At 35.6% G+C, this 26,039-nt stretch overlaps 1 protein-coding gene across 4 annotated transcripts in view; it reads left to right on the top strand.

Annotated features, from left to right (window-relative positions):
• LOC131154256 (ribonuclease 3-like protein 2) overlaps positions 1-26,039 on the top strand; it is a 48,235-nt gene that overhangs the window by 8,392 nt on the left and 13,804 nt on the right. For 3 of the 4 annotated variants that reach the window (XR_009136398.1, XM_058106913.1, XM_058106912.1), the window contains exon 4: positions 25,194-25,379. Coding sequence is in view for 3 of the 4 variants with exons in the window: in XM_058106913.1 (XP_057962896.1) it covers positions 25,194-25,368 (175 nt within the window). In the remaining variant the exon portion in view is untranslated. Of the gene's footprint in view, positions 1-25,193; positions 25,630-26,039 lie in introns of those variants that run through there. The other variant, XM_058106911.1, reaches the window with a different exon arrangement.

Raw genomic sequence — 26,039 nt, 5'->3', positions numbered from 1 at the left:
TATTATTGAGAGTTGGCATATAGACTTCACTGAGCTTATACATTCCTATCATACTGAAGTGTAATTTTTCGTATTGTGCGTATTGGTACATATTTTCTTATTGGAGAAGCATTGAAATTGTACACGAAAATTTATATTTGATTATCTATTGTATTCCTGGCATGGCATGAGGGAGTGTTAATTTAGGCCGTAAGGATTGATTGTAGAGGTTGAGATCAGCCCTAGTAATTTGACCTGGTGTTATATACGGTGCTGCTCCACCCGTTAAGTGAGCTTTAGTGGAATCCTCGGGCTTGCAAGCTGAGGCGGGGATGTAGGCAGTATTGACTGAACCCCGATAACATATTGTGTGTCTACTTTTAATTTCCAGCACTTTATATTCCTTCACATGTATGTTATTTTTGATACATTGTGAATGCTGCGCATGATTTAATTTCCGCATATTATTTTTATCGACGCAATTGATATATGCTTAGAAAAACCCTAGGTTGTGTATTACTGATATCTGGTTTAACTTAGGAAGAAGTTTTAAAATTTCAATTCACCCTCCCTCTTAGGAATACAACAATTCCAACACCATGGTCTTGCCCTACGTCACCAGGGTAACATGTAATAATATCATAACCTCATAGAAACCCTAGAATAATTTAAGTTTGATCCAATTTCTTAAATAATTGTATAATGCAAGAGCTACAGATATTACTGTTTTGCCATTGATTTATGCACATTCATGCACTGCTATAAAACAACAAAACGTAACAAACTAGGATCCTCAATGGTTGTATCACCATCCCCCGCTTGGACAAAAAAAAAGAGAGACCAGAACCTTGGAGCATTGGGTAGAAGGAAAGAGAGAGGAGACGACAGCAATGATGATGATGATGCAGCCATTGAAGAACAAATTTGTTACTATTTGATGTCTAATTTTCAACTATAGTAATTTAACGGTGTCGCATGATCAAGGACAAAATTGTAATTTCTGTTGCTGGTGCATCATAAAGTTATTTAGGTAATTGGGCCAAGATATGATTATGCTTTTAGTTTTTTTTTTAAGACTACCATCCCATATAAGTCAAAGATAGCTTCAATATATGTTACGACTCACGTGTACCTAGTTTACCTGGTCCTGAAGCTTTTTTCATCGCACAGTATATGAGTCTATATGATGCCTTTGTAGTCTTCATATTTCAGCAAATTATTACTAATGAAGATGTAAGTTATTTGAATTACTTAGACATGAGTGCCTATAATGATTTCTTCTTTTTTTGCTTTCTCTACTCATCTTTGATACCTTATTGTCCTCGTGTACTTCCACGACACAATAACACGCCTCAATGCAGTTTCTATCTCTCTTTGCAAGTTTAAGTAAAGCTCCTTCTGTATACCCCGCAAATCCTGATATCTTCTTGATATAGGACAGCTCTTAACAGAATTAGAGAGGGAATATTTTCTTTGGTTGGTTTGGTTGGAAAGCAATGCTAGATTATTTTCTGGAAAGTTGTCAAGGGATCTTCTTTGGGACAGAATTCACTATTTGGTTTCTCTTTGGGCTTATAGTGCATGCTGTTTTTTTTTTTTTTTTTTTATAAGTAATAAGTTTATTGATAACAAAAATGAACACCAAGTACACAAGGAGTGTACATGGGGTCAAAAACAGAAATCACAAAAATCTGTTTTTAAGGTTCTGTTTTCAAGGTGTGAACCAAGACTGGGTGGCCCTATTAAGTTGATGCTGATTGTTACTTTATTTTTCTCTTTTTATTTTGTTTGAGGATTTGTTGAGAAGGAACATGTTAAAATACCAATCTAGGATATCCTTGTAAATAAAATACAAATTAGGAAAGTGGGTAATTATGGGGGATTTGATATTATTCATTAGGAAATTTGTTTCCTTGTTTAGAATAGGTAATTGTATTATATATTGGTTTGCACATAAGAATAATATATGAAGAAAATATTTTTCCCAATCGTTTCTTCTTACATGGTATTAGAGCTAGGGTTTCTTAAACCCAGCTAAACGATGGCTAACAGCGGAGGCTCTACCTACTCTGCAAACATCACCGGTGACTAAGAGGTTACATCCTGTGGTGGTACGAGTGGAATGGATAACACAGTCTTCCCACTCTCATTGGAAAAACTAAACGGAAAAAACTTCCGTGAATAGGCTCAGTCCATGAAACTAGTGATTGAAGGAAAAGGGAAGCTTGGATACCTTACCGGTGAGCGGAGGACGCTAGACCCTTCCGACGTTGTAGCCTTGCAAAGATGGAGGTCCGAAAACTCCATGGTCACGGCTTGGCTCGTCAACTCGATGCAACCATCAATTGGAAAAATTTATTTGTTCTCGCCGACGGCGAAGGAAGTCTGGGAAGCCGTATGTGAGACGTACTCCGATGTCGAAAGCTACTTGCAAATCTTCGACATCAAGACCCGATTATGGCAGATGAGGCAAGGCGAGAGAGGTGTTACGGAGTATTTCATGGAGATGAGTCATCTTTGGCAGGTGCTCGATCCGAGCATTGATGAGGAGTGGGAGTGCTTCGGCGACAGCACTCGATATCGGAGGAGGCTCAAAAACGAAGGGTCTTCGAGTTTCTTGCCGGCCTGAATCGAGAGCTCGATGACGTGAGGGGGCGGATCCTCGGCCGACGACCTCTCCCTTCAACCCGAGAAGTCTTCACAGAGGTCAGGAGGGAAGAGAGCAGGAGATGGGTGATGTTACGCCCCAAAAATGAATCTGCTGGGTTGGACCCAGCTGTACCCGTATCGGCCCAAAAATTAGATGGGCTTCACGTTGGGCCGGTTGCCTCAGCTCTTATATTAAAAGGCCCAGGGGGACCAAGTCAACGACCGCAAAAAGGAAAAATATGGTGCGAACATTGCCGAAAAACAGGTCATTCAAAAAATACCTACTGGGAGATTCATGGAAAACCGGCAGATTGGAAACCGAGACAATACCAAAAAAATCATGGGTACCAGGCCAGCACTGACAGATCAACTGAAAGATCACAAGGAGAGAACAACAATACCCCGTCCAGTAGTGCATTCAGTCTTGAACAGTTGGATTAGTTATATAAGATGATTTCATCAATGCAAACATCGGGTCAGTCTTCCTCTGGTTCCTTGGCTCACCGAGGTAATCATCTGTTAGCTCTAAAAACCTCATCTTGTTACAAATGTCCTTGGATAATTGATTCGGGTGCATCCGATCATATGACTGGGTCTTATCAATATTTTTCATCATACTCACCATATGCCGGGAATTTGAGGGTAAAAATTGCAGATGGCTCTCTCACCAGTTGCTAGAAAAGGAAGTATTCGAATATCTGATTCCTGAACTTTACAATTGGTCTTACATGTCCCCAAGTTATCATGCAATTTGTTATCTATCAGTCAGTTAACAAAAGATTCGAATTGTTCCGCTAAATTTGTTTCCTCTCGTTGTGTTTTTCAGGACCTACCATCGGGGAAGATGATTGGCACTGCTAAAGCGTATGAGGGACTCTACTACTTTGAGGAGGCAAGTTTGAGTGAACTATGTAATACTGCAATTTGTGATTCTGCATCTACTTCTAGAAATAGTGAACTTTTGTTATGGCATTCACGGATGGGTCATCCCAATTTTCATTATTTAAAACATTTGTTTCCTTCTCTTTGTTGAAATAAAATGGCTTCTGAGTTTCAATGGGAAGTATGTGAGCTTGCTAAACATCGTCGTACTTCTTTTCCATCATCCATATACAAACCATCTCACCCATTTGCCATGTTTCACAGTGATGTATGGGGTCCCTCACGTTCCCTAAATCGCACCAATACAAAATGGTTTGTGACCTTTATCGATGAGCATACTCGTCTTTGTTGGGTCTACTTACTGAAAGACAAAACTGAAGTCAGCTCCATTTTCATCACTTTTCATACCATGTTTCTTACACAATTCCAGATTCACATTCAGATCCTACGTATTGATAATGGTACGGAATATTTTAATACCATCCTGGGAACTTATTTTCAAGATAATGGGATTGTTCATCTAAGTTCTTGTGTGGATACCCCGCAACAAAATGGGGTTGCTGAATGAAAAAATAGACATATACTGGAAGTAGCCCGGGCATTAATGTTTACTACCCACATGAAACATTATTTTTGGGGCGATGCCATCTTAACAGCCACACATCTCATTAATCGAATGCCAAGTCAAGCACTCTCATTTGTCACTCCTCTTCAGAAATTTCAGGAACACTTTCCTACCTCTTGACTCCCTTCCAGTCTCCCACTGAAAATTTTTGGTTGTACCGCCTTCGTTCATATCCATGCCCACCACCGTGATAAATTGGATCCTCGTGCCATTAAATGTGTCTTTCTTGGTTATTCACCTACCCAAAAAGGCTACAAATGCTATGATTCGATTTCAAAACGACTGTTCGTTAGTCTTGATGTCACTTTATTTGAAACCACTCCTTATTTTCCAAAGCCCTCTCTTCAGGGGGAGAAATGGGGTGAAGATCGGTCCTTTGATCCTTTTACTACTGAATCTGCAGTTACTCTAGTTACTCCATTCCCTGACCCATCTATTGAGTCTTCCATTACATTACTTCCCGACTTGTCAAACACAACTGAACACTTACCCTCAGGGGGAGATGCGGGAGAGCAAAACAACGCAGACATACTGGTTTACTCAAGAAAGCCGAAAACAAAGGAGAGGGAGAATCTCATACCTGAGGCACCAAGAGCGTTGGAACCGGTGATAGCTCCGAATGATCATGAGCCCTTGCCTTATCCTGATCTGGTAATTGAGTCTTCCTCTGATAATTCTGTACTTGATGATATCAATTTACCTATTGCAATCAGAAAACAAACCAGGTCATGTACTCAATACCATTGGTCGAAATACGTGTCTTATAAAAGCTTGTCTATAGGATATCGTGCGTTTGTCTCTAATCTTGACAGGATGAAAACGCCAAAAAACATTCAGGAAGCTCTAGAAATACCAGAATGGAGAGAGGCAGTCATGGAAGAAATGCGAGCCCTAGAAAAAATGTAACTTGGAAGTTGATAGACCTACCGAAAGGGAAGAAGCCAGTGGGTTGTAAATGGGTCTTCACAGTGAAATGTAAATCTGATGGAACAATTGAAAGATATAAAGCCAGATTTGTTGCAAAAGGCTTTACACAAACCTACGGCATTGACTATATTGAGACATTTGCATCAGTGGCAAACTTAAATACAGTTCGGGTTCTCTTGTCCCTGGCAGCCAATTTAGATTTGCCACTACAACAACTTGATATTAAAAATGCCTTCTTAAATGGAGAATTAGAAGAGGAAGTTTACATGACTATACCACCTGGATTCAGTAGAACAAATGAAGAAAACAGAGTGTGTAAACTAAAGAAATCATTATATGGCCTCAAACAATCTCCTAGAGCGTGGTTCGACAGATTCGCAAAGGTAGTAAAGAATCAAGGGTATCGACAAGGGCAATCAGACCGTACACTATTCTTCCAACAGTCTGAAGGAGGTAAGAGATCAATTCTAATAGTGTATGTCGATGATATAATCCTTACTGGTGATGATACTATAGAAATGGAGAGATTGAAGAAGGTTCTAGCTATTGGATTTGAAGTTAAAGACTTGAGACAGATGCGGTATTTCTTGGGCGTGGAAGTGGTAAGAACGAAAAAGGGAATTAGCGTTTCTCAGCGAAAGTATGTTACTGACCTCCTAGTTGAAACTGGCATGCTAGGGTGCAAACCCAGCAAAACCCCGATAGAAACAGTAAAGAGGGTTGAAGATTGTGGAAAATCAGTAGAAAAGGAGAGGTATCAGAGATTGGTTGGCAAGCTGATCTACCTATCACATACTAGACCAGATATTGCATTTGGAGTCAGTGTAGTAAGTCAACACATGCATTCACCAAAGGAAGTTCACTTAGATGCTGTATACAAGATCCTTAAATATCTCAAGGGATCCCCGGGAAGAGGACTCTTCTTTAAGAAATGTGAAAGCATGGAAGTAGAAATCTTTACAGATGTAGATTGGGCAGGATTAGTGGAAGATAGAAGGTCCACCACAGGATATTGTACATTCGTTTGGGGAAATCTCGTAACTTGGAGAAGCAAAAAACAGAATGTGGTGGCTCGTAGTAGTGCTGAAGCTGAATTCAGGGCAGTTGCCCAAGAGATTTGTGAAAGATTGTGGTTACGAAAACTATTGGAGGAATTACGGGTAGTGGTGAACCTTCCTATCAAACTCTACAGTGACAATAAGGCAGCTATTAGCATCTCTCTTAATCTAGTCCAACATGACAGGACTAAACATGTGCAGGTAGATAGGCACTTCATCAAAGAAAAAATTGAAGAAGGAATTGTATGTATGACTTATGTGCCAATCAAGGAACAAACTAAAGATATCCTCACTAAAGGGTTGGGAGGACAGAGCTTTGACGATCTTATTAGCAAGTTGGAGATGATTAATATTTATGATCCAACTTGAGGGGGAGTATTAAAATACCAATCCAGGATATCCTTGTAAATAAAATACAAATTAGGAAAGTGGGTAATTATGGGGGATTTGATATTATTCATTAGGAAATTTGTTTCCTTGTTTAGAATAGGTAATTGTATTATATATTGGTTTGCACATAAGAATAATATATGAAAAAAATATTTTTCCCATTCGTTTCTTCTTACAGAACAGAAATCAGAGACATAATAGGAAATAGAATACACCAAAGAAGAGAAAGGAGGACTTGGAATGGAGATGAAGAAAGAGTCTCAAAATTTGAATTCAAAAATGACAACTGTCTCATACTACCCACAAACCAAGTACTTTTGCATACAACTAACTAAGACGCATAAGTTACATAACATAAATCCCTGTTATAGAATATAAACAAAAGTCTAGTACAAGCATAGTTTGTTTCCTAAATCTATGTGTAAAATAAGAATGTCAAATAGGCAGCTTAAATGATGTAGGTGGTTGATGCAGGGGCAGCATCAAGGTTCTGCTGCAATGGAGAAATTAGAAGAGGAGGAGGAAGGGGAAGACAGGAGAGAGGAGATACTGGGGGAAACTCACATTTTTCACTTCAATTCAAATTCATCAACTATTAACTTCCAACTTGGCTTTCACGCACTATTTATAAGAAAGCCTAAACACATAAAATTACACAAATACCCCTAAAATTACACAATTATAAACAAACCCATACTTTACACAAATATTGCAAACAACCCCTAAATACACATAATCCTATTCTAATTAATACTAAACACATAGTAAGCTACTAATTATAGCCAACAATTATCAATCCAATTCTTCTCAAGTATAGACCTTCCCTAGGTCTTGCTTCTTGTCCTACATCAATGGTCCTTCGTCATCCTCCCCCAGCTAAAAGTAACTTTACTCTGGAGAGTTTTAACTATAAGTATGAATCTAATAGATTAGGAGCACTCTCACGAATAGATCCTGAATGAGCCATGTAGCATCTGAAGTGGGACAACCTCTCCAGGGAATCAAATACCATTGGAAATCACTTTGAGGAGAAGTCATGAATTCATCATCCAGAATATAATCCCGTGTCGTGCATTGAGAAATGGAAGGATCCTAAGGAACTTCTAATTGTGCATGAGTACAAGAGAACAAAGCGGGTGCCATGGTAAGATGCCAAATCCTCCGCATTGAAGACTAGATTAATGGTCATATGAGTATTAAATTAAGTAAATATGCATTAGCTCCAAGTTTCTCAAGGATGGAAACATAGCCAATGGCACAGGCATGGAGCTTTTAAACGAATTTCTGTTCAGCTCTAACAAAAACCATGACATTTTCACCCACATTAAATCTCTAGCCCTAAGATGCACATATGCAGCAAGATTGTAATCTATGTTACTCAAGGTAAGTTTTTGCCATGGTTAAAATTGCGATCCTTATTTTACATAGAATCCCAAATTGGGAGGGTCACAATAGGATTGTTGTAGGATTGGTGGGATTATAGTAGGATTGCTAGATCCTACATTCTTTCATATTTTTAAAATATTTTTTATATAGGCTTGGTTTTTGCCGTGTAACTTATACATGAATTGAACAACTTAGAAAGTGATACAGTTTAATTTATATTTTATATTAATGAAATTAGGACTCAAAATTTTGTTTTTGGTTCATTTGTGATTGTTAAGTGGTGCAAACTTGAAATACTAAGAACGAAGATACATAAATAATACATTGATGCATTTAACCATAATAATGATAATGATTGTGATGATGGCCTTAATTAAGTCAATGATGATAGTCTTAGTGATACTAATGAATAAATGGTGGCTTGGATGATGATATTTAAGATAGAAGCTAGCTTGATAGTTTAGCTTTTGTTTGCCAAGACTTTTTTTGAAAAGAAAAAATAGATGTTCAAGTTGTATTGCTAATTTGTGTTACAAATTATATTCTTGGTTTTTTTAGTAATTATTTCACTTTCATTATCCTCCGGTTTGCTTAAGTTAGGAATGAAACAATTTGAACACTTCATACTTTCACTTTTTTTTTTTTTTGGTGGGGGTGTGGGGAAATGGGAGCTTAGATGCAACAGTAAAGTTGTCGCAGTGTGACTTGGAGGTCACGGGTTCGAGGCATGGAAATGATCTCTTGCAAAATTGCAAGGTAAGACTGCATACTACAGACCCATCTTGGTCCACCCCTTCCTAAAACCCTGCATAAGATGGAGCTTTGTGCACCGGGCTGTCCTTTGTTTTGTTTTGTGGCGGGGGGAGGGGGGGGGGGGGAGGGGGGTTAATCATGGTTTTAAATAAAGGCCGCGACCGTTACGTAACGCCGTTACGTAAAGGTTTTTTGGGTTACCGATACCGTTACACACCGCGAAATCGGTGGGAAGAAAAATCACGGCCGTAGCAGCCGTTACGGACCACGACCGTTACGTAAAGGCCACTACGGCCGTTACGTAACCGCTACAGGACTATTACACCAAAAAAAATTTTATCTTTTACTTTTTCTTCTCACTTTTTCTCCCTCTTTCATATATCATTCTCAATATACCAAGTGGCAAGAGGGGGAAAAGATTATAATAAGGATGACAATGATACAAAATTTACTTTTTCTTTAAATACTCACAATAGATGCATTAATTAACAATTTCAAAATACTGACTTGTTAGGAATTTTTTTTTTTTTAATAATATTAGTAATGTGATATTTATGTTCTTTATTTTTCAACTTCAACCTTCTTTCTTTTCTAGCTATTTTATATTTATATTATTCGTATGTCTTATGTGTCTAATAGATTAATGGAGTGTATAATGTATTTTATTTTATTAATTCATTTAGCACACATAAGAATTTATCACAGATAAGAACAATGAGAAGTATAAATACGCGCACCCACATAATTTTTTATTAATGATGGTTTGAAACAAATGTAAACTCGTTGCCCTTACCAAATAACTTAGTTACTCGAACTAAAGGGTCCAAAATACACTAAAACCCTTTCTATGAATGACCAAAAGCTTAAAACATGCAAGTACGCTAATATGCACAAGGTTGTGCGTGCTTCAAAAAAATTCACGGCCGTTACACCCGCTTCCCGTTATGTAACATCCGCTACTCCTGCTTCCCGTTACACCTGTTACCGTTACGTTACGCTACCCGCTACCGCAATTTAAAACCATGGGGTTAATACAAGGTCGTACTGTAGATACTTGTAACCTTTTGAGTCTTCAACACTAGGTTAATAGAAATTTATGAAAACAAAAAATACAAATGCATTTTGTCATATTTATTTACATATTTAGTAGAATCTTATGATACTCAATTTGATTCTATGATTCAATCTTATAAACCATCCTAGCAATCCTACATAGGATCCCAATTTGAACAACCTTGATTTTTCCTAACCTCCGCATGCAACTCATGGATCTCATGAGCACAGGACTTAGCTGACTCAAAAGATAGGCATCTAGTGGCGAAGGAACAAGATCAATGGTGCACAGTGTTTGTAGCTGCTCAAAAGAAATCTTACTTTTGGACCTATTCCCCTAATTACTATAACAAAGCTCAACAACTTGATTTTCTTGTACTACACATCTACATAGGTCACAAAGACTACAATTCACAACCTCAATCTAACCATCAGCTTAGGAGTCGCAAGCAGAAGAAAGCATCAAGTGAGTCCCACACATTTTCCAAAGTGTACTCCAAAAGTAACTCGAAAACTTGTGTCCTCGTCAAACACCATGGAAGTTGTCAAACTATGCAATTTGACTACCTCTCTAAAGAAGAATATAATGCGAGGCGTGGAAGCCTTGTTACATGGAACAAAATGTGCCATCTTGGAAAACCTATCAACAACAACGAATACGGAATGACGTTGATGTTAGACAGTAATAGAAATAGAGTGAGAGAAATGAGGGAGAAACACAGAGAGTAGAAGAGAAGAACAAGAAATATGAAGGGAGAAGAAGGAAGAGCAGAAATAGGGAGTTAAAGACAAAACAGAAAGAGAATGAGAAAGCACAATGAGAAGAGTAACATTGCACCAAAAACACAGAGAAATAGAAGCAGATCGTAATAATAAGAAAGAAAGAAAGAAGAAAAAAGGAGAAAGGACATGAGAGAGACTGGACATGACGGAGGGGGGGGGGGGAGGGGCGGTTGTGGGATAGAAAATAATGTGAAAGTTAATCATAAAAAACTCCTCATTCTTACGTCATAAGCCTATGTTTGTAGGCAACTAAGAAACCCTAAAGATATAACTACTGAAAATCGCAAAATACCCCAAAAATAAAGAATTAAAAAATAACCTGAAAGTAATTAAAAATTTCAGAAATAAATAAATATCCTCAAAATAATATGAGACCCTAATTTTTAAATTTTCAAATGAAATATGATCGCCTAGATTACACACACAAGTGATCCTACATCAAACTCCCCTTGTTAGAGAAAACTCAATCAGCAACAATAGCAAGAATATATATACATGAGCCATGGAAGTTTTAATTTCACATTGTCCATATTCAGTTGACATGCAACCATCAATAACAAATTGTTGAAATCCTTCTCAAGATTCCCAATCCTGACAAGCCAATAGGTAGAGAATTGTCACACTTTGGAAGATTATTCAAGCCTTGGAGCATACATATCACAAATTTATCACAAGATTCAACAATTTCATCATCTAAAAAACTCTTGCTTTGGATTGTCTCAATTTTTTAACCCTGAAATTTCTTGCCTGCTCCTTGGACCCATCAGCTTGAATATTTTGTTAGGAACACATCTTATGGATTATCATCCATGCAATCAGTCAAACTTTCATTTCCACATTGATAATCCATGACAATGAATCACATTCACTTTCAATTTCCTGTTTTCCATAATCATATGCGTAGTCCATAACAACAACAATTGCTGTTTCATCTTTGATAGGCTGATTCTCATGTTGTCCAAAATAAGAACTTTTTCTTCTATTGAGATGGAAGATGATCTCACCACAATAGTTGGAGAAAATTTTTGATATCAACAAACATTCATTCTAAACCAAAAGAACTTTTGAGTTTGAACTTTTTGTCTTTGATATTATTCTATTCTCATAAGCTTATAACATGCAATTCTTGTCCTTCTTGTTTCTGGTGTCCCATTGTACTGAAAATCAATGTTTTAAAAGGCGAAGGCATAAAGTGAGACGTTTTACCCTCCTTGAGGTAAGGCGTAAGCATTTTAGGACTGTATTTTTTGTAAAGAATTAATGAATAAAATCAATTTATATATAGTAAAAAAATGAGAAAAAAATTAGAATAATGGAGAAAAAAATAAAAACATAATTTTTAAATATCATATAAGCCAATTTTAGATAACAAACACAAATAATACATTTTAAAAAATAAGCATGAGCCACATTACCAAAAGAATAGAAAAAGCCAAATTAATGCATCATCCACTAATTTCTAAGAATATAAAACTAAATGAACAAAGTTCAGAGGCATTTTAAAACAATCGACGTTGCAAACTAGTTACACAAGCTAACTCGCGATCTTAGAGAATTGAGTATCATTTAGCTTAAGTCTATTTTGTTTAGTTTTCGAGTTCAAAACTTAAGCTCGACTCATTTATCATAACGAACGAACTTGAATGAGTTTGAACAAACTATTTTTACGTTGAGCACCGAATAGTTCATAAATGACTTGACTCATTTACTGACCTAATCTAAAAGACGAACCTCTATGTACCTTATAAATTCATATGTGGTATTGTGGGCCTCACCGAAACTGGTTCTTGCATTGTATTTTTTTCTTTTTAATTTTTTTAGCATTCAAAATAAAAATAAGTAGAAAATACAATAAGATATTTTGTTTCTTTGTTTGTTATTGTAATGAAAAATGCTATTTGCATTTTGGGAGAAAAATCAAAGAAGCTAATTCCTTTGATCTCGATTAATGTTCCCAATTTTCCATCACATTCTGGATTTTCTAATAAAAATTTTCAAGAATAGAGAATCAAGTTTAATTCTAAACATATTCATTAGTTTTTTACACACAAGCGATCCTACATCAAACTCCCCTTGTTAGAGAAAAATTGACCAGCAGCAATAGCAAGAATATATATTCATGAGCCATGGAAGATTCAATTTCACATTGTCCATATTCAGCTGACATGCAACCATCAACAACAAATTGTTGAAATCCTTCTCAAGATTCCCAATCCTGATAAGTCAATAGGTAGAAAATTGTCACACTTTGGAAGATTATTCAAGCCTTGGAGCACACATATCACAAACTTATCACAAAATCCAACAATTTCATCATCTAAAATACTCTTGCTTTGGATTGTCTCAATTTTTTAACACTGAAATTTCTTGTCTGCTCCTTGGACCCATCAGCTTGAACATTTTGTTAGGAACACATCATATGGATTATCATCCATGCAATCAATTAAGCTTTCATTTCCACATTGATAATCTATGACAATGAATCACATTCACTTTCAATTTCCTGTTTTCCATAATCATATGCGTAGTCCATAACAACAGCAATTGCTGTTTCATCGTTGATAGCCTGGTTTTGAGATTGAAATCTCATGTTGTCCAAAATAAGAAGTCTTTCTTCTATTGAGATGGAAGATGATCTCACCACAACAGACGGAGAAAATTTATGATATCAACAAATATTTCATTCTAAACCAAAAGAAGCTTTGAGTTTGAACTTTTTGTCTTTGATATTATTGTGTTCTCACAAGCTTATAACATGCTATTCTTGTCCTTCTTGTTTTTGGTGTCCCATTGTACTAAAAATAAACATCAAGATTAAACGGTCAATCTATGAATTCTCTCTTTTCAAAATTTCCATTGAAACAAGCAATATCCTCAAGACATAGCATAAAAGCCCATGTAGAATTTCTGCAAATTCATATCTTGCAAAACATTAATGATGTCAGCTTCCCAATTCTAGAATTTCACCAGAACAATTTTAAATATCTTGCATAAATTCCAAAAGAAAATTCAGAATAAAACCAGAGTTAAGGTGCTGACAGAACACTGTAAGTTGGTTTTAAACAGCTGAAATAAGAAAATTATTTATGGTAGTAAATCCCAAAATATCACAGCTGAGTCTCAATTTGAATGCTGGCAGACTTAATTCATCCTCCACAAACACTGAAATTTGCTATGACAGTCCAAGATAGAAGAGCAGATGCAGAGCACATAGACAATATCTAGCAGAGCAGATGCAATTTCTCTTCAGTTTTCTTCACGATCACACAAGAATCTTAAATGTATCATGTGTTAGCACCGGAGGAATCCTTGGGTGGGCTTGATACACATGGCTGAATACCAACTTGACCCAAAAGCTTAAGCCTATTGGGTCTTGAGCCTAACCATGTATATAAGCATCCGTCATCCACTCAAATTTTCCAATGTGGGACAAACTCACAAGTGGAATTCTCAACAATTTCCCTTGCTCTTGTGAGTTCCAACTGCTCCCCCCTTGAATAAAAACCGTCTCCCTTATGGGAGCAAGCTCAATTTCCCAATAGTTGCTCAAGTGGGCCTTACCACTGGTACCTTACGTGCGTCAAATTGCATTCCACGTCCTTTCGAACCAATCCTACCTCTCACGTCTTGACCCTATTCGGATCTATCCTCAGCCTAGATGATCCTTATTGGCCTCGGCCAAACACTTGGTCCTCCAACTGTTAGCACGTCGGGGAATTAGTTTCACGTTTTGACTTTTTACGATGCCGCTCACCCAGAGTTACGAACCATTGACTCTGATACCACTTGTTAGCACCGGAGGAGTCCATGGGTGAGCTTGATACACATGGGTGAACACCAACTTGACCCAAAAGTTTAAGCCTATTAGGTCTTGAGCCTAACCATGTATATAAGCACCCATCATCCACTCAAATTTTTCAATGTGGGACAAACTCTCAAGTGGAATTCTCAACATCATGAATAGATTCAACTCCTCCTCTTAACAGTCAAAATCTCAGGCAGTCGATTAGTGATCAAAGCCCTTTTTATAAATCTTCAAATGATATATGATTGCCTCAAATTATGTACAAGTGATCCTACATCAAACTCCCCTAGAGAAAATTCAACCTTGAGTTTTATAATGGCACAACAATAGCAAGTAATAATATATAATCATTAGCCATGCAACTTGCAATTTGATGTTTATTTTCACATTGTCCATTTCAATTGTCATGCAAATATGAACAACTTGTCATAATCCTCCTCAAGATTCTCAATCTCAATAAAGTTGATAGGTGGAGAACTATCACACTTATCACAAGGTTCAACAATTTTATCCTCTTAAAAACTTTTACTTTGGATTATCTCAATTTTAACATTGAAATTCCTTGCCTGCTCCTTGGACCCTTCTACAGCTTGAGCATTTTGTTCCAATGCATTTGCTGGCTCTTCAAGTATTGCTTCATATGGACTACCATCCACGCAATCAATGGAGCTTTCATCTTCACATTGATAATCCATTACAATAAATTCAGATTCAGTTACACTTTCCTTATTTCTATCATCATATGTGCAGTTTCATCCTTGATGTGCTGGTTTGATATGGAAGATCTCACCATAACAAATCCTAATATGTACAAACTTTTCATTCTAAACCAATAGAAACTTTGAGTTTTACCGTCTTGTCTTTGGTAGTATTGAATTCTATCCCACTCAACCACATAGCCTACAAGATTAGAAAATGCAAATCTCGTCCTTCTTGTTTCTAGTGTTTCATTTTACTCAATAAACATCAAGATAAAGTAGCCAATCTATGAATTCTCTCACTGAAAAATTTCCATTGAAACAAGCAATATCCCCAAGACAAAGCACAGAAGCTCATGTATCATTTCCCAAATTCACATCTTGCAAAATCTTAAGATGTCAGCTTCTCAGTTCTAGATTATCCAATTTCCCAACTATAATTCTAAATTATCTTGCCTAAATTCCAAAAAAATTCAGAACTAAACCTGAGCTTAGGTGATGACAGTGCTGAATTTTCTTCCAAAAATACATATCAAAGCGTCAGAGTTGGATTTCAACTGCCAGCGTCAAATCTTGCAAAGAAAAAAAATAAATTATCTTAGTAGGTCACAAAATATCACAGCTGAGCCTCAATCTGAATCCTGGCAGACTTAATTCATCGTCCAGAAACACTTAAATTTGCAATGACAGTCCAAAAATAGAAGAGTAGACATCGAGCAGATAGTCTATGTCTAGCAGATGCTATTTCTCTTCAGTTCTCTTCATGATCTCGCAATAGTCTTCAATTTATCATACACAGATTCAACTCCCTTTACAACACAGTCAAAATCTTGCAGTGGTAGTTGGGTACTATTCCTCTCAAATCAAAACTCTAATTTTTAGATCTTCAAATGAAATACGCTTGTTTGGAATTATGTGCAAGTGATCCTTCATCAAGCTCCACTTGTTAGAGAAAACTCAACCTTGAGTTTTACAATGGTGCAACAATAGTGAGGAATATATAACAATGGTGCAACAATAGTGAGGAATGTATAAAAATGGCGCAACAACAGCGAGTAATATATAACTATGGCGAAACAACAGTAAGGAATAAATATTCATAAGCCATGAAACTTGTAATTTGACATTGTCCATTTTCAACTAATGTGTAAAAATCAACAACAAATTGTCAAAATTCTCCTCAAGATTTCCAATCCCAATATATTCAATAGGTGGAGAATTATTGCATTTCTTTTTTGGAATATTATTGAAGGCTTGGGGCTTACATGTCACAAATTTATGACAAGATTGAACAATTTTATCCTCTAAAAAGTTCTTGCTTTGAATTGCCCCAATTTTAAACATTGAAATTTGTTTCCTGCTCCACAGACATTTCTACAGCTTGAACAGTTTGTTCCATTCCATTTTCATGCACTTCAAGGATTGCATCATACATACCATCCACACAATCAATGGTGCTTTCATTTCCACATTGATAGTCCATAACAATAAATTCAGATTCACTTGCAATTTCCTCTTTTCTGTCATCGTATGTGTAATCCACAATGACAATCTCTGTTTCATTCTTGATAGGCTGATTTGAGATTGGAAGCTCATATTGTCCAAAGTAGGAACTCTTTCTTCTATTTATAAGGAAGATGATCTCACCATAACAGTGGGAAAAAGTTCTGATATTAACAAACTTCTCATTCTGAACCAAAAGAAGCTTTGAGTTTTACCTTTTTGTCCTTGGTAATATTATATTCTATCCCACTACTCAGCCACATAGCCCAGAAAGCTTATAACGTGCTAATCTTGTCCTTCTTGTTTCCGGTGTCTCATTGAAATCAATATAGACATCGACAGCGAATTACTTTTCTCTCTGATCAAACTCTCCTGCATTTGTATTTTGGATACTTAGTATGGGTAAATGGGTCGGATAAGTAGACGGTCATGCTGCCAGAGATTCTTTCTCAAGCAATCACTACACTCTGATGAACAGACCTGGGCTGTTTTTCAGTTTTATCTCTTACATAAAATGGAATGGCAGAAGACTCATTACCCAAGTGATTAAAATTAAAATAATAAACTTTATTTTTGTACAACAATAAATTAAATTAATTTTATTTATGATTATTAATTAAATATATGTCAAGAAAATATTACTTTTGTTAAATTAAAAACTTTAGCTTATGTAATTGCTTTTTAATTTTATCAAATATTTATACTCCTATGCGTTGAGAAGGTTAAAATTGAAAAACAACACGTATTTAGATATTAGATGCCAAACAATTAAACTAGTTCAGATTTTAGATTTAGTGATGGTTCACAAAATGATTTAAATTTTTAAGTATCATAACTTAACACTTAATTTTACTAAACACCCTCTTAGTTAATTTAGGGTTATTTTGCGCAAGTACTTTGAGGTTATTTCCTAACTATTTGTTTCAGCTGTAATTTTGGATGCATAAATATTTTGTACTGTATAAACATTTATCTGTTAGGATTACTCTCCTTCGTACAACTTCACCCTTTTCTCTTCTTCTTCTTCCCTCCTCCTCTTTCTGTTTCTCTCTGTTCTCTTGGTAATTTTTGTTCTCCTTTCTTTTCTGCTCGCAACGGTTTTTTCCCCTATTTTTCTTGCTCTCTACATCAACTTGTTATGCTTCAATTTTTTATCGGAGCCACTTTGATTCCATTCCACAGCATACCACTTCCGAAATTTTTCTATCATTCTGTAAAACAACCACAAAGAGCCCAACCTTTGACCCAATTGCCTCTTTACTATTACCAGAGAACTACCATATAGCCACACAGAAAACACACAAACAATTGCAACTTTTTCCAAAATTACAGCTGCTGCCTCTTATTTTCGTACCCTCCTTTTTTGGGATATTTTTGCAACACCTCCACCACCATGAAAAACAGAAACCCTTGAAAGGCCTTCTCCATTGTCATTCGACCACTGGAGAGACGATGTGTCACCTGAAGATTCCAAATTGCTGATCCCTTCAACTTCCCACTTTGATGGAGTTACTTTAATGCACTGCCTCCACCAAGAGACTTACCACCCCTTAATCTACCACCAGCCAAAATACCTTTTCCGGATGATCACTGACAGCAGCTCATGCACCCGACATGGCAATTATGCACATGTGAAACATATCCAGAATCTTGTGCAACTTCCAGACTTGAGAAATTGGTTCCAGGCTTCCAGCTGCAAGATTTTGGGTTTTTTCCTAAGATTTTGATCTGCAGTAATATATTTTGAATTTTCGGATGATCTGAATTTCTAGAGATTGGACTGGAAGTGTATCATCATTAACTTGAAGAGTCAAATTGTCACTGCAGCATCTAGAAGACTCCATTCCTGAATTTTCTTGCTAGTTAGTTGTTTTTGTGAATACTTGAGAAATTGCTTGACTAAGCTGAGACTCATTGCAAGTTGTGCTCAGTCTCTGGTAAGGCAACTAATATCCTCCATCTCTCCTATCTTGAACTGTGACTGCTATTTTCAGTGTTTTTGTTGGATGAATTTATTTGCCAGCATTCAGATTGACACTCAGCTGTGATATTTTGAGATTCACTGTGATATATTGGTTTTTCTTCATGACATTTTGGCGATGATCCAAAGAAAGTCAACTGCAAGAGTTTGATATATATTTTGGCTAAACATTTTATACCGTCAGCCCTGAAATTCTGTGTGGAGTATCAGCGAGAAAAGTCAGAACTACTGCTTAGAAATTGGATAAGTTTAAATTGGGGCCAGCGTATTAATATTTTGCAAGGTATGAATTTGGGAAATGTTACGTGGGCTTCTATGCTTCGCCTTGAGGATATTGCTTGTTTGTTTACAAGAGAGAATTCATAGATTGACTGTTTTATTGTTTTATTTGTTTTGAATACAATGAGGCACGAGGAACAGGAAGGACAAGATTTGCATCTAATAAGCTTGTGGGCTATGCAGCTGAATGGTGGGGATAGAATACAATACTACCAAAGATAACAAGATAAAACTCAAACTTTCTTGTTTTAGAATGAAAAGTTTGTTAATGTCATAATCCTTCACGACTGTTATGATGAGATCATCTTCAATCTCAAGAGAAGAAAGAGCTCTTATTTTGGACGACATAAGCTTCCAATCTCAAAATAGCTTATCAAGTATGAAGCCAAAATTGTTGTTGTTATGGGCTACACATATGATCACAAAAAAGAAGCGCAAGTGAACCTGAATTCTCAAAAGTCAAAACAGCTATGGAACCAAAATTATTGTTATGGACTACACATGACAATAGAAAATAGGAAATTGTAAGTGAACTTGAATTTATTGTTGTCATGAATTATCAATGTGGAAATGAAAGCTCCATTGATTGTGTGGGTGATAGATTATTATCCTCAAAATCATCTACAAGCTTACCTGCATTTCTTGAGCACTAAACATCATCGACAACCTAATTTTCATAATCAAGCATGTCATCAGTCTCACACTCCAAAACTAAGTTTCGTTGGGGTAAAACAAGCAATTATGTGACCTCTTAGCGATGGCATTACTTAGATGAGCTACTAAATTGAAGAATACTAAACCTACTAGATTGAGTAACATGAAGGGACTCTATTTCAAGACTCTTTTCTAGGGGTATATTGAAGAATGATAAAGCTTGATTGGGGGGAAAGAGAATACTAATCGCTAGAACGAGTAACATGATGGGACTCTATCTTAATACCTCTTCTAGGGGTATTCTGAAGAGTGATTGAGGTAGATTGAGGGAAAAATTTGGATTGACGAGACTCACTCACTTGGGATGATGCCCTAAGAGCATCTTGAGGTAATTTTCAATGGCAGTTGCTATTTGATAAGCTGCCTCTAAAGGCTCAGGTAAAAACAATTTGACCTCTCTCCTTATGTTCTCCTTAAGACAATCCATGAGCCCAATGATGGGTGTGTGACGTGTGACCTCAAACAATACCACTCTAACATACTATAGTGTGGTGGTTTGTCGATGGTTCAAGAGGTCACTAAACAGTTGGTTCTTATAGTAAGGCGAGAGGTACTTGTCTTTCAATGTTGTCTCATGACTCATCACTTCCCATTGGGTGATAGGTTCATCTATCCAGAGTGTTTATTTTACATTCTGCCAATACTTCTTTGCTGCTCTTACAAATTTCATCTTGGTAAACTGAACTTTGTTCTCACTTCTCACCTTGTATGTGGTACTCATGGTCTTAAATTTCCACAAAATTGTTGAAATTTCCGTCGAAATTTTCGATTTCCATCACCCTCGAAATCGAAATGCAGTCAACTTCCATCTTGCATAATTTCCGTCGAAATCTCAACGAATCATCTGAAATTTATCGAAACCTCGAAATTTTAGTGAAATTTGTCGAAATTTTAACTATACAATGAAATTTCGTCGAAATTCAAACGAGAGATTCAAGAGTGAAGTGAAATTTCTCTTTTAATTTATTTTATTGAAACAAAAGGTTAACACAAGTGCTTTTGAAATTATATGAAAAAATAAACTTATAGTAATATTTTATTTAACCATTCGTGTCTAAATTATCAATATTTGTATAATAAATAATATTTAAATGAATTATGAATTTCATTTGCATTAATTGAATCTGTTTAATGTACATTATCTTACAAACATGTTTGATGCACATACTATTTTACAACTTTTCCACCCTATACAAAACATAGATGTATTTAATTTGAAATATATTAGTCTTAAAACTTATATTATTATATTTGTTAACCATTTCTAAAGTTTCACAAAGAATTCCATGCTTTACTACTAGTTTTGTTATATTTTCAAATCGAAATTGAAATTGATATCGAAATCGAAATTTTCGTTCTTTTGGAGCTTCAAATCTAAAGACCTTGGCCGGTACTACTCAAGGTAATCCTTCATCTTTTCTACCCAATCCAAGGAGTTTGGATCTAGTTTGCCATCATAGGTGCGCACATCTAACTTGACCCTCTTAGTGATATCTCCAAAGGCCTTCTAGTCATGTCTAATGGAAAGTGGAGTTTGCCTAAGATTTGGTTCGTAGCCTACATTGTCAATCTCGCAAAACTACCCTCCTCAAACCTAGAATCTAGGTTAACTTGAGGCTTGAGGTGCTGAATTGGTCTGTTAGGTGGTCTAGGGGCCTGACACATCCTATTGAGTGCTATAGGAATTCCTAGGTTGGGAAGAATGTTCTAAGCTGATCCTACTGAATATGTGGATTCATTTGGGTGCCTAAGTGACTGATCTAGGTCTTCTACCACAAGATGCTTACCCAAAAACTTTAGGACTTGTGCAAATTGGAGTGAAATTCTCATTGGTGTATAGTCATGAAGAGTATCTAATTAGTCTAACAAAGATTGGGTATCAATTCGTGCATGTTCAATGGGGATGGTTTTGGTTTTGTTGGTGTCCATATGCAATATGGAACAATGATGCTGAGGAAGACTAAACTTGACTGCAAGTGAACCCTAAAATTACCACAATGAACACATTAAGCTAAAGAGCATAATGCACTCGTGATGTGGCCCTAAATATGTCATAAAAAAAAAAGGGTATGAACAAGGATTCAAGCAATGAATGACATGAAGGAACTCATATGAAAAGGCAGGGTTTTTTTTTCGACTTCTTTATATGGTAGTAAGAAAATTGGAATTATGCAAATTAGTAATTGTCCTAATCATGTAAACATTGATCAGAGTAAATGGGAGAATGTTGGTTACCTCACCTAAGACTCTAAGCACAGTTTGCTATATGTCTCAAGCTCGTCACATATTCATGCAATTTCTCAAACTCCCAATTTCTCAAATCCTCACAAAACAATCAACAAGCTGCAGCAAATAGTTCAACCAATTTCTCACAGTTCTAGAAGTGGGAGATGGGGCAAGCAATGTTTCACACACATGTTGCTGGTGCGTGGGCACATTTGCTGCCAGAAAGGGGGGCTCTGGCAATGGTATTCCAGCTGGTAGGAAACCATGGGATGGTGAGTCTGTTGGCAGTGATGGCGTGTCAAAACCACTCTGGTGACGTGGGAGGCTAAATGGTTGACAGATAGAAGTTTTTCAGGTGTGTGGGGCTTTCCTAGTTCTACGCCTAAAATAAGTTCGCTGAAATTGAATGGCAGCCTAAAGGATGTAGGCGGTCGTTCATCACTATTTCTACTTCTACTTCTTGGCTTTCAAATCCATCACAATACAATTGCAATTAGGGGTTGTTTGGTATCATTTATGTTGTCTGTTTTTTATTTATTTTTTGTTTTTGTTTCTATCTATCGAGTCAAAATTGTTTACATTGCAAGTTTTCTATTTTTGTTGTTAGTTTTCAGTTTTAAAAAAAAAAAAGGGTTTTTAGTTGTTTTGGTAACAAGTTGCCAAAATACTTTAATATGCAAAATTAACTTTTGTAAGTTAAGTCATTCCTTTATACATAGTTTTTAACTAAAACTAAAATAAAATGGCCTTGTGAATTTAAAACATAATTAAAATAAAAATATCCATAAAATTTCTGAAATTTTGAAAAAAGAAAGTAATACATCATTTGAAAAATATTTTTTTTAGTTTCTTATTGTCATGTGCAAAAAGGTTGTTCTTATAGCTTTGGAAAGTAAGTTTTGAAGTATAATAATTAAGTAATTTTTTATAATACTTTTAAAATTTGTATTCTTTTTGTATTTTTATTATTTTAATCATATTGTTTCTTCTTATTTGATTCAAAGGCAAAAATGAGCATTTCAATTAAGTTTTTTGTTTGATTTAGTTTTGAAAATATTAACTCAAGCAGTTTTTAGTTTTTGTATCTAGTTTTAATTTTCATTTATGTTTTCTTTTTCATAATATTTTACAGTGATACTAGTTGTGCAGCATTAGTAAGCTCGTAAAAGGGCCCTATGTATCAATTTCATTTAGATTCAAATCAGAATTAAACTTGTGTTGCTTGTCTCACGTCATGACCCCAAATGGAGGGCTAGTTGTTTTTGTTGTTGTTGTTTATGCTGTCTCATTGATGTTCTGTGTTGTATTGTGTTCTATGCATGCTGAAATTAATTTGTAGCAAATTTGTCATGAATAAAAAAGTTATATCTAGTAATTGGTGTTCCTGGTTCAAGGAAAGGCTGCTATGCATTTTTTGCCATCATAAACATTCAAAGGGAGGGAGAAGCGAGAAGCATGGCAAGGAAGCAAGGGAGAATGAGTAAGAAAAGCATATTGTAGGTATAGCACAGAGCTGTGCATGTAAGGTCAAAATGTTTGCAGCGAAGCTCATATGCATGTTTGAGCTGAATAAACTAAGTCTTGCCTATGTGCATGTGTTTGGGTGCATGAGAATGTGTGCATATGAGAGAGAGAGATAGAGAGAGCACACATGCTTACTATCTCTTGCTCACACCAAAGTTGGCAAGTTTTTCGTTCTCATACTGAAGACACCATATCATTTTACTACATTAAGCGGAAAAGGGTTGCAATCCATGATCTTCCTCTTATTAATAAAGGCATGGATTTAGTGCCTCTTTGGCATAGCTATAAAATGGCACTAATTCACTTTAAAAATCTAAAAATTACATGTAAATCTTTTATTCTAAAATTGATCATGACTCGTCCAAAAGCTAATCCAATGTACACTTTAATTAAAGCAAAGACACTATTAATTTCATTTTTTAATCATTTGCAATTATTTAATGTACAATTTAATATTTGCAACCATCTAAAATGTACTGCTAAATTAATTGAACAAGAATCCTCTAATCTTATTATTTTAGCTTTCTCAGTTATAAACAAGACAAAAGTACATTCTCTTCCAAACTAGACTATGATTGCATCTTTCGATGTCTTCCCGTAGTAGTTAGTACATGCCAATACATCTCATGGGTGTTGAACATGTAACCAATTGGGCCATGAGTGTTGTACCCCTTTGGTTCATTAAATTCTTTCCTTATTATTCCATTCAATTGAAAGTAGCTTTGAACTTTTTAGGGTCTGTTTTGCATTGTTGTTATTGCTTATTTTTTGTTTTCGTTTCTGTATAGTGAAGAAATATATTAAGAAAACGCATTTGTTTACGTTGTCAGTTTTTTGTTTTTATAGACAGTTTTCAGCTGTTTGTGAAAAAGCTGAAAACCATATTTTATGGTTTTCAGGTGTTTTGACAACTTCATGTTTTATATCCAAGATTGATGTTATTGAATTAAGTCATTCATTTTATCCATACTTTTTAATTAAAACAAAAATAAAATGATTGTATGAATTTTAAATATAACTAAAATGAAAAGTACCCATAAATTTTCAAAAATATTAGAAAAAATATTAAAAGCCATTTATAAAATATTTTATTGTATTTCAATTGTCATGTACGATAAGATTGTTCTTGTAAAATTAATTTTGAAAAATAATTATAGTAACTTTTATTTTTATTGAAGTATTTTAATTTATGTTACTTTGTACTTTTATTATTTTAATCATATTTTATAATTTTTATTTGATTTAAGGGCAAGAATGACCATTTATTTGATCAAGTTTTCATTTGTTTTAATTTTAGAGATATTAACCAAACAAGCTGTTTGTTTTTTAATTTTAGTTTTTGTTTTGGTTTATAGCTTTTGTTTTTTATTTTTGTTTGTATGACTTTTTAACAGTGATACCAAACAGCTCTCCTTAGCTTTTACTTTGCTTGGGCATCAATTAGACAAACGTACAAATACAGTCCACTTCCAAGCCTCTTTTCCATTTTCATGAACTTTTACCTTATTATTGCCCAAAACATTTGATAGGCAGTTGAATGTGTGATTTATGTGAGGCATGGACCTAACTTCCTTGCAGTTCTCTAAAACCTTTTCATGTGAAATTTCCATCTTTGCTTTGTCTCTTTCTTATCTGGGATTTTGGAAGTTTTCTTTGATATTTAAGCTTTTAGTCTGCTTGGCCTCTCATTCCATGTACTAGAAAATCTTTATTTTGTATGTACAATTATTGGACAGTTTTCTAGCACATATTGAGCTATACTGATATTTTCAAGCTTTACCTGGAGATGAAGTGCACAATTGGAGATATGATGCTTGGGATCAGTTGAAATAACAAACAATTCAGCAACTTAGCACAACACATGCCTTTATATCTGTTATCTGCTCTGCCTTTAAATTAGGCTTTTGATGTATCTCAATTCCTATCCCAAAGTGTTTTTTTATTCCTGTTTTTCTTTTTGTTTGGATCGAACTTGCAGGGTTGAAGAGGAATTTGGACCTGCCCACGACAAGAGATTTGTTTGTGCTGTTGAAATGGAAACTACAAGTGGCATATTGGTTATAATAGGAGATGCAAGGTCAAGGATTAAAGACGCAGAGAACTGTGCTGCCTCCATGATGCTCCTGCGTCTGCAGAACACTATATTTGAGTAGGAAGGATAGGAGTGAGTTTACAAGGCATTTCAATATTTTTATATTTTCCAAATAATATTGATTTATTTCTGTATATAAATTCCTGTACAAAGAATGCTTATTTCTGCTGTAGGTGAGAAGTTGATGGTGTCCTTTATTTGATAATCTTGCATTTGATTTTATTGGCAGCAGTTTTGCCAATTTGGGGGGGTTCCATTATGTCTCAAAAATTTTCACGTCACCCTTTGATACAAGTTCATGATACTTTGTGATACTTGAAAATTGATTGGCCTTGTGGGCAACTTTGGAGTTCCAGCATTCATTGATTTTTGGCATTTTCTACAGTAATAAATCCTCAGCCTCAGTTAGGATTGAATGCCAAGGGTATTATCTACATACATGGGCTTTACATTTTCATTTATTTATTTTTTATCAAAATGTTCAACTGTACCTTTTCTTTCAAACATTTTGGAGCAAAGGGGATGGTGTTTTAGCGTTGAACTTTAAAACACTATGCTCCACTCGGTGTAATTATTTGACAGGATTGTTCTGCTTGGTGTTTTAGAGGTAGATTGGGGTTGCTTAAATTTTATCTTTCTAGTGGTAAAAGAGGTCAGCGTGGTCTCTGGTTTTTAGAAACCAATTCCTATTTTTAAAATTTTAATTTTTCAAAGTGCAAATGGTTTCATTTC

Source organism: Malania oleifera, chromosome 4, assembly GCF_029873635.1.
Source record: "Malania oleifera isolate guangnan ecotype guangnan chromosome 4, ASM2987363v1, whole genome shotgun sequence".
NCBI lineage: Eukaryota > Viridiplantae > Streptophyta > Magnoliopsida > Santalales > Ximeniaceae > Malania > Malania oleifera.
The sequence above is the reverse complement of the archived record's forward strand: the minus strand, read 5'-3'. Positions and strand labels throughout refer to the sequence as shown.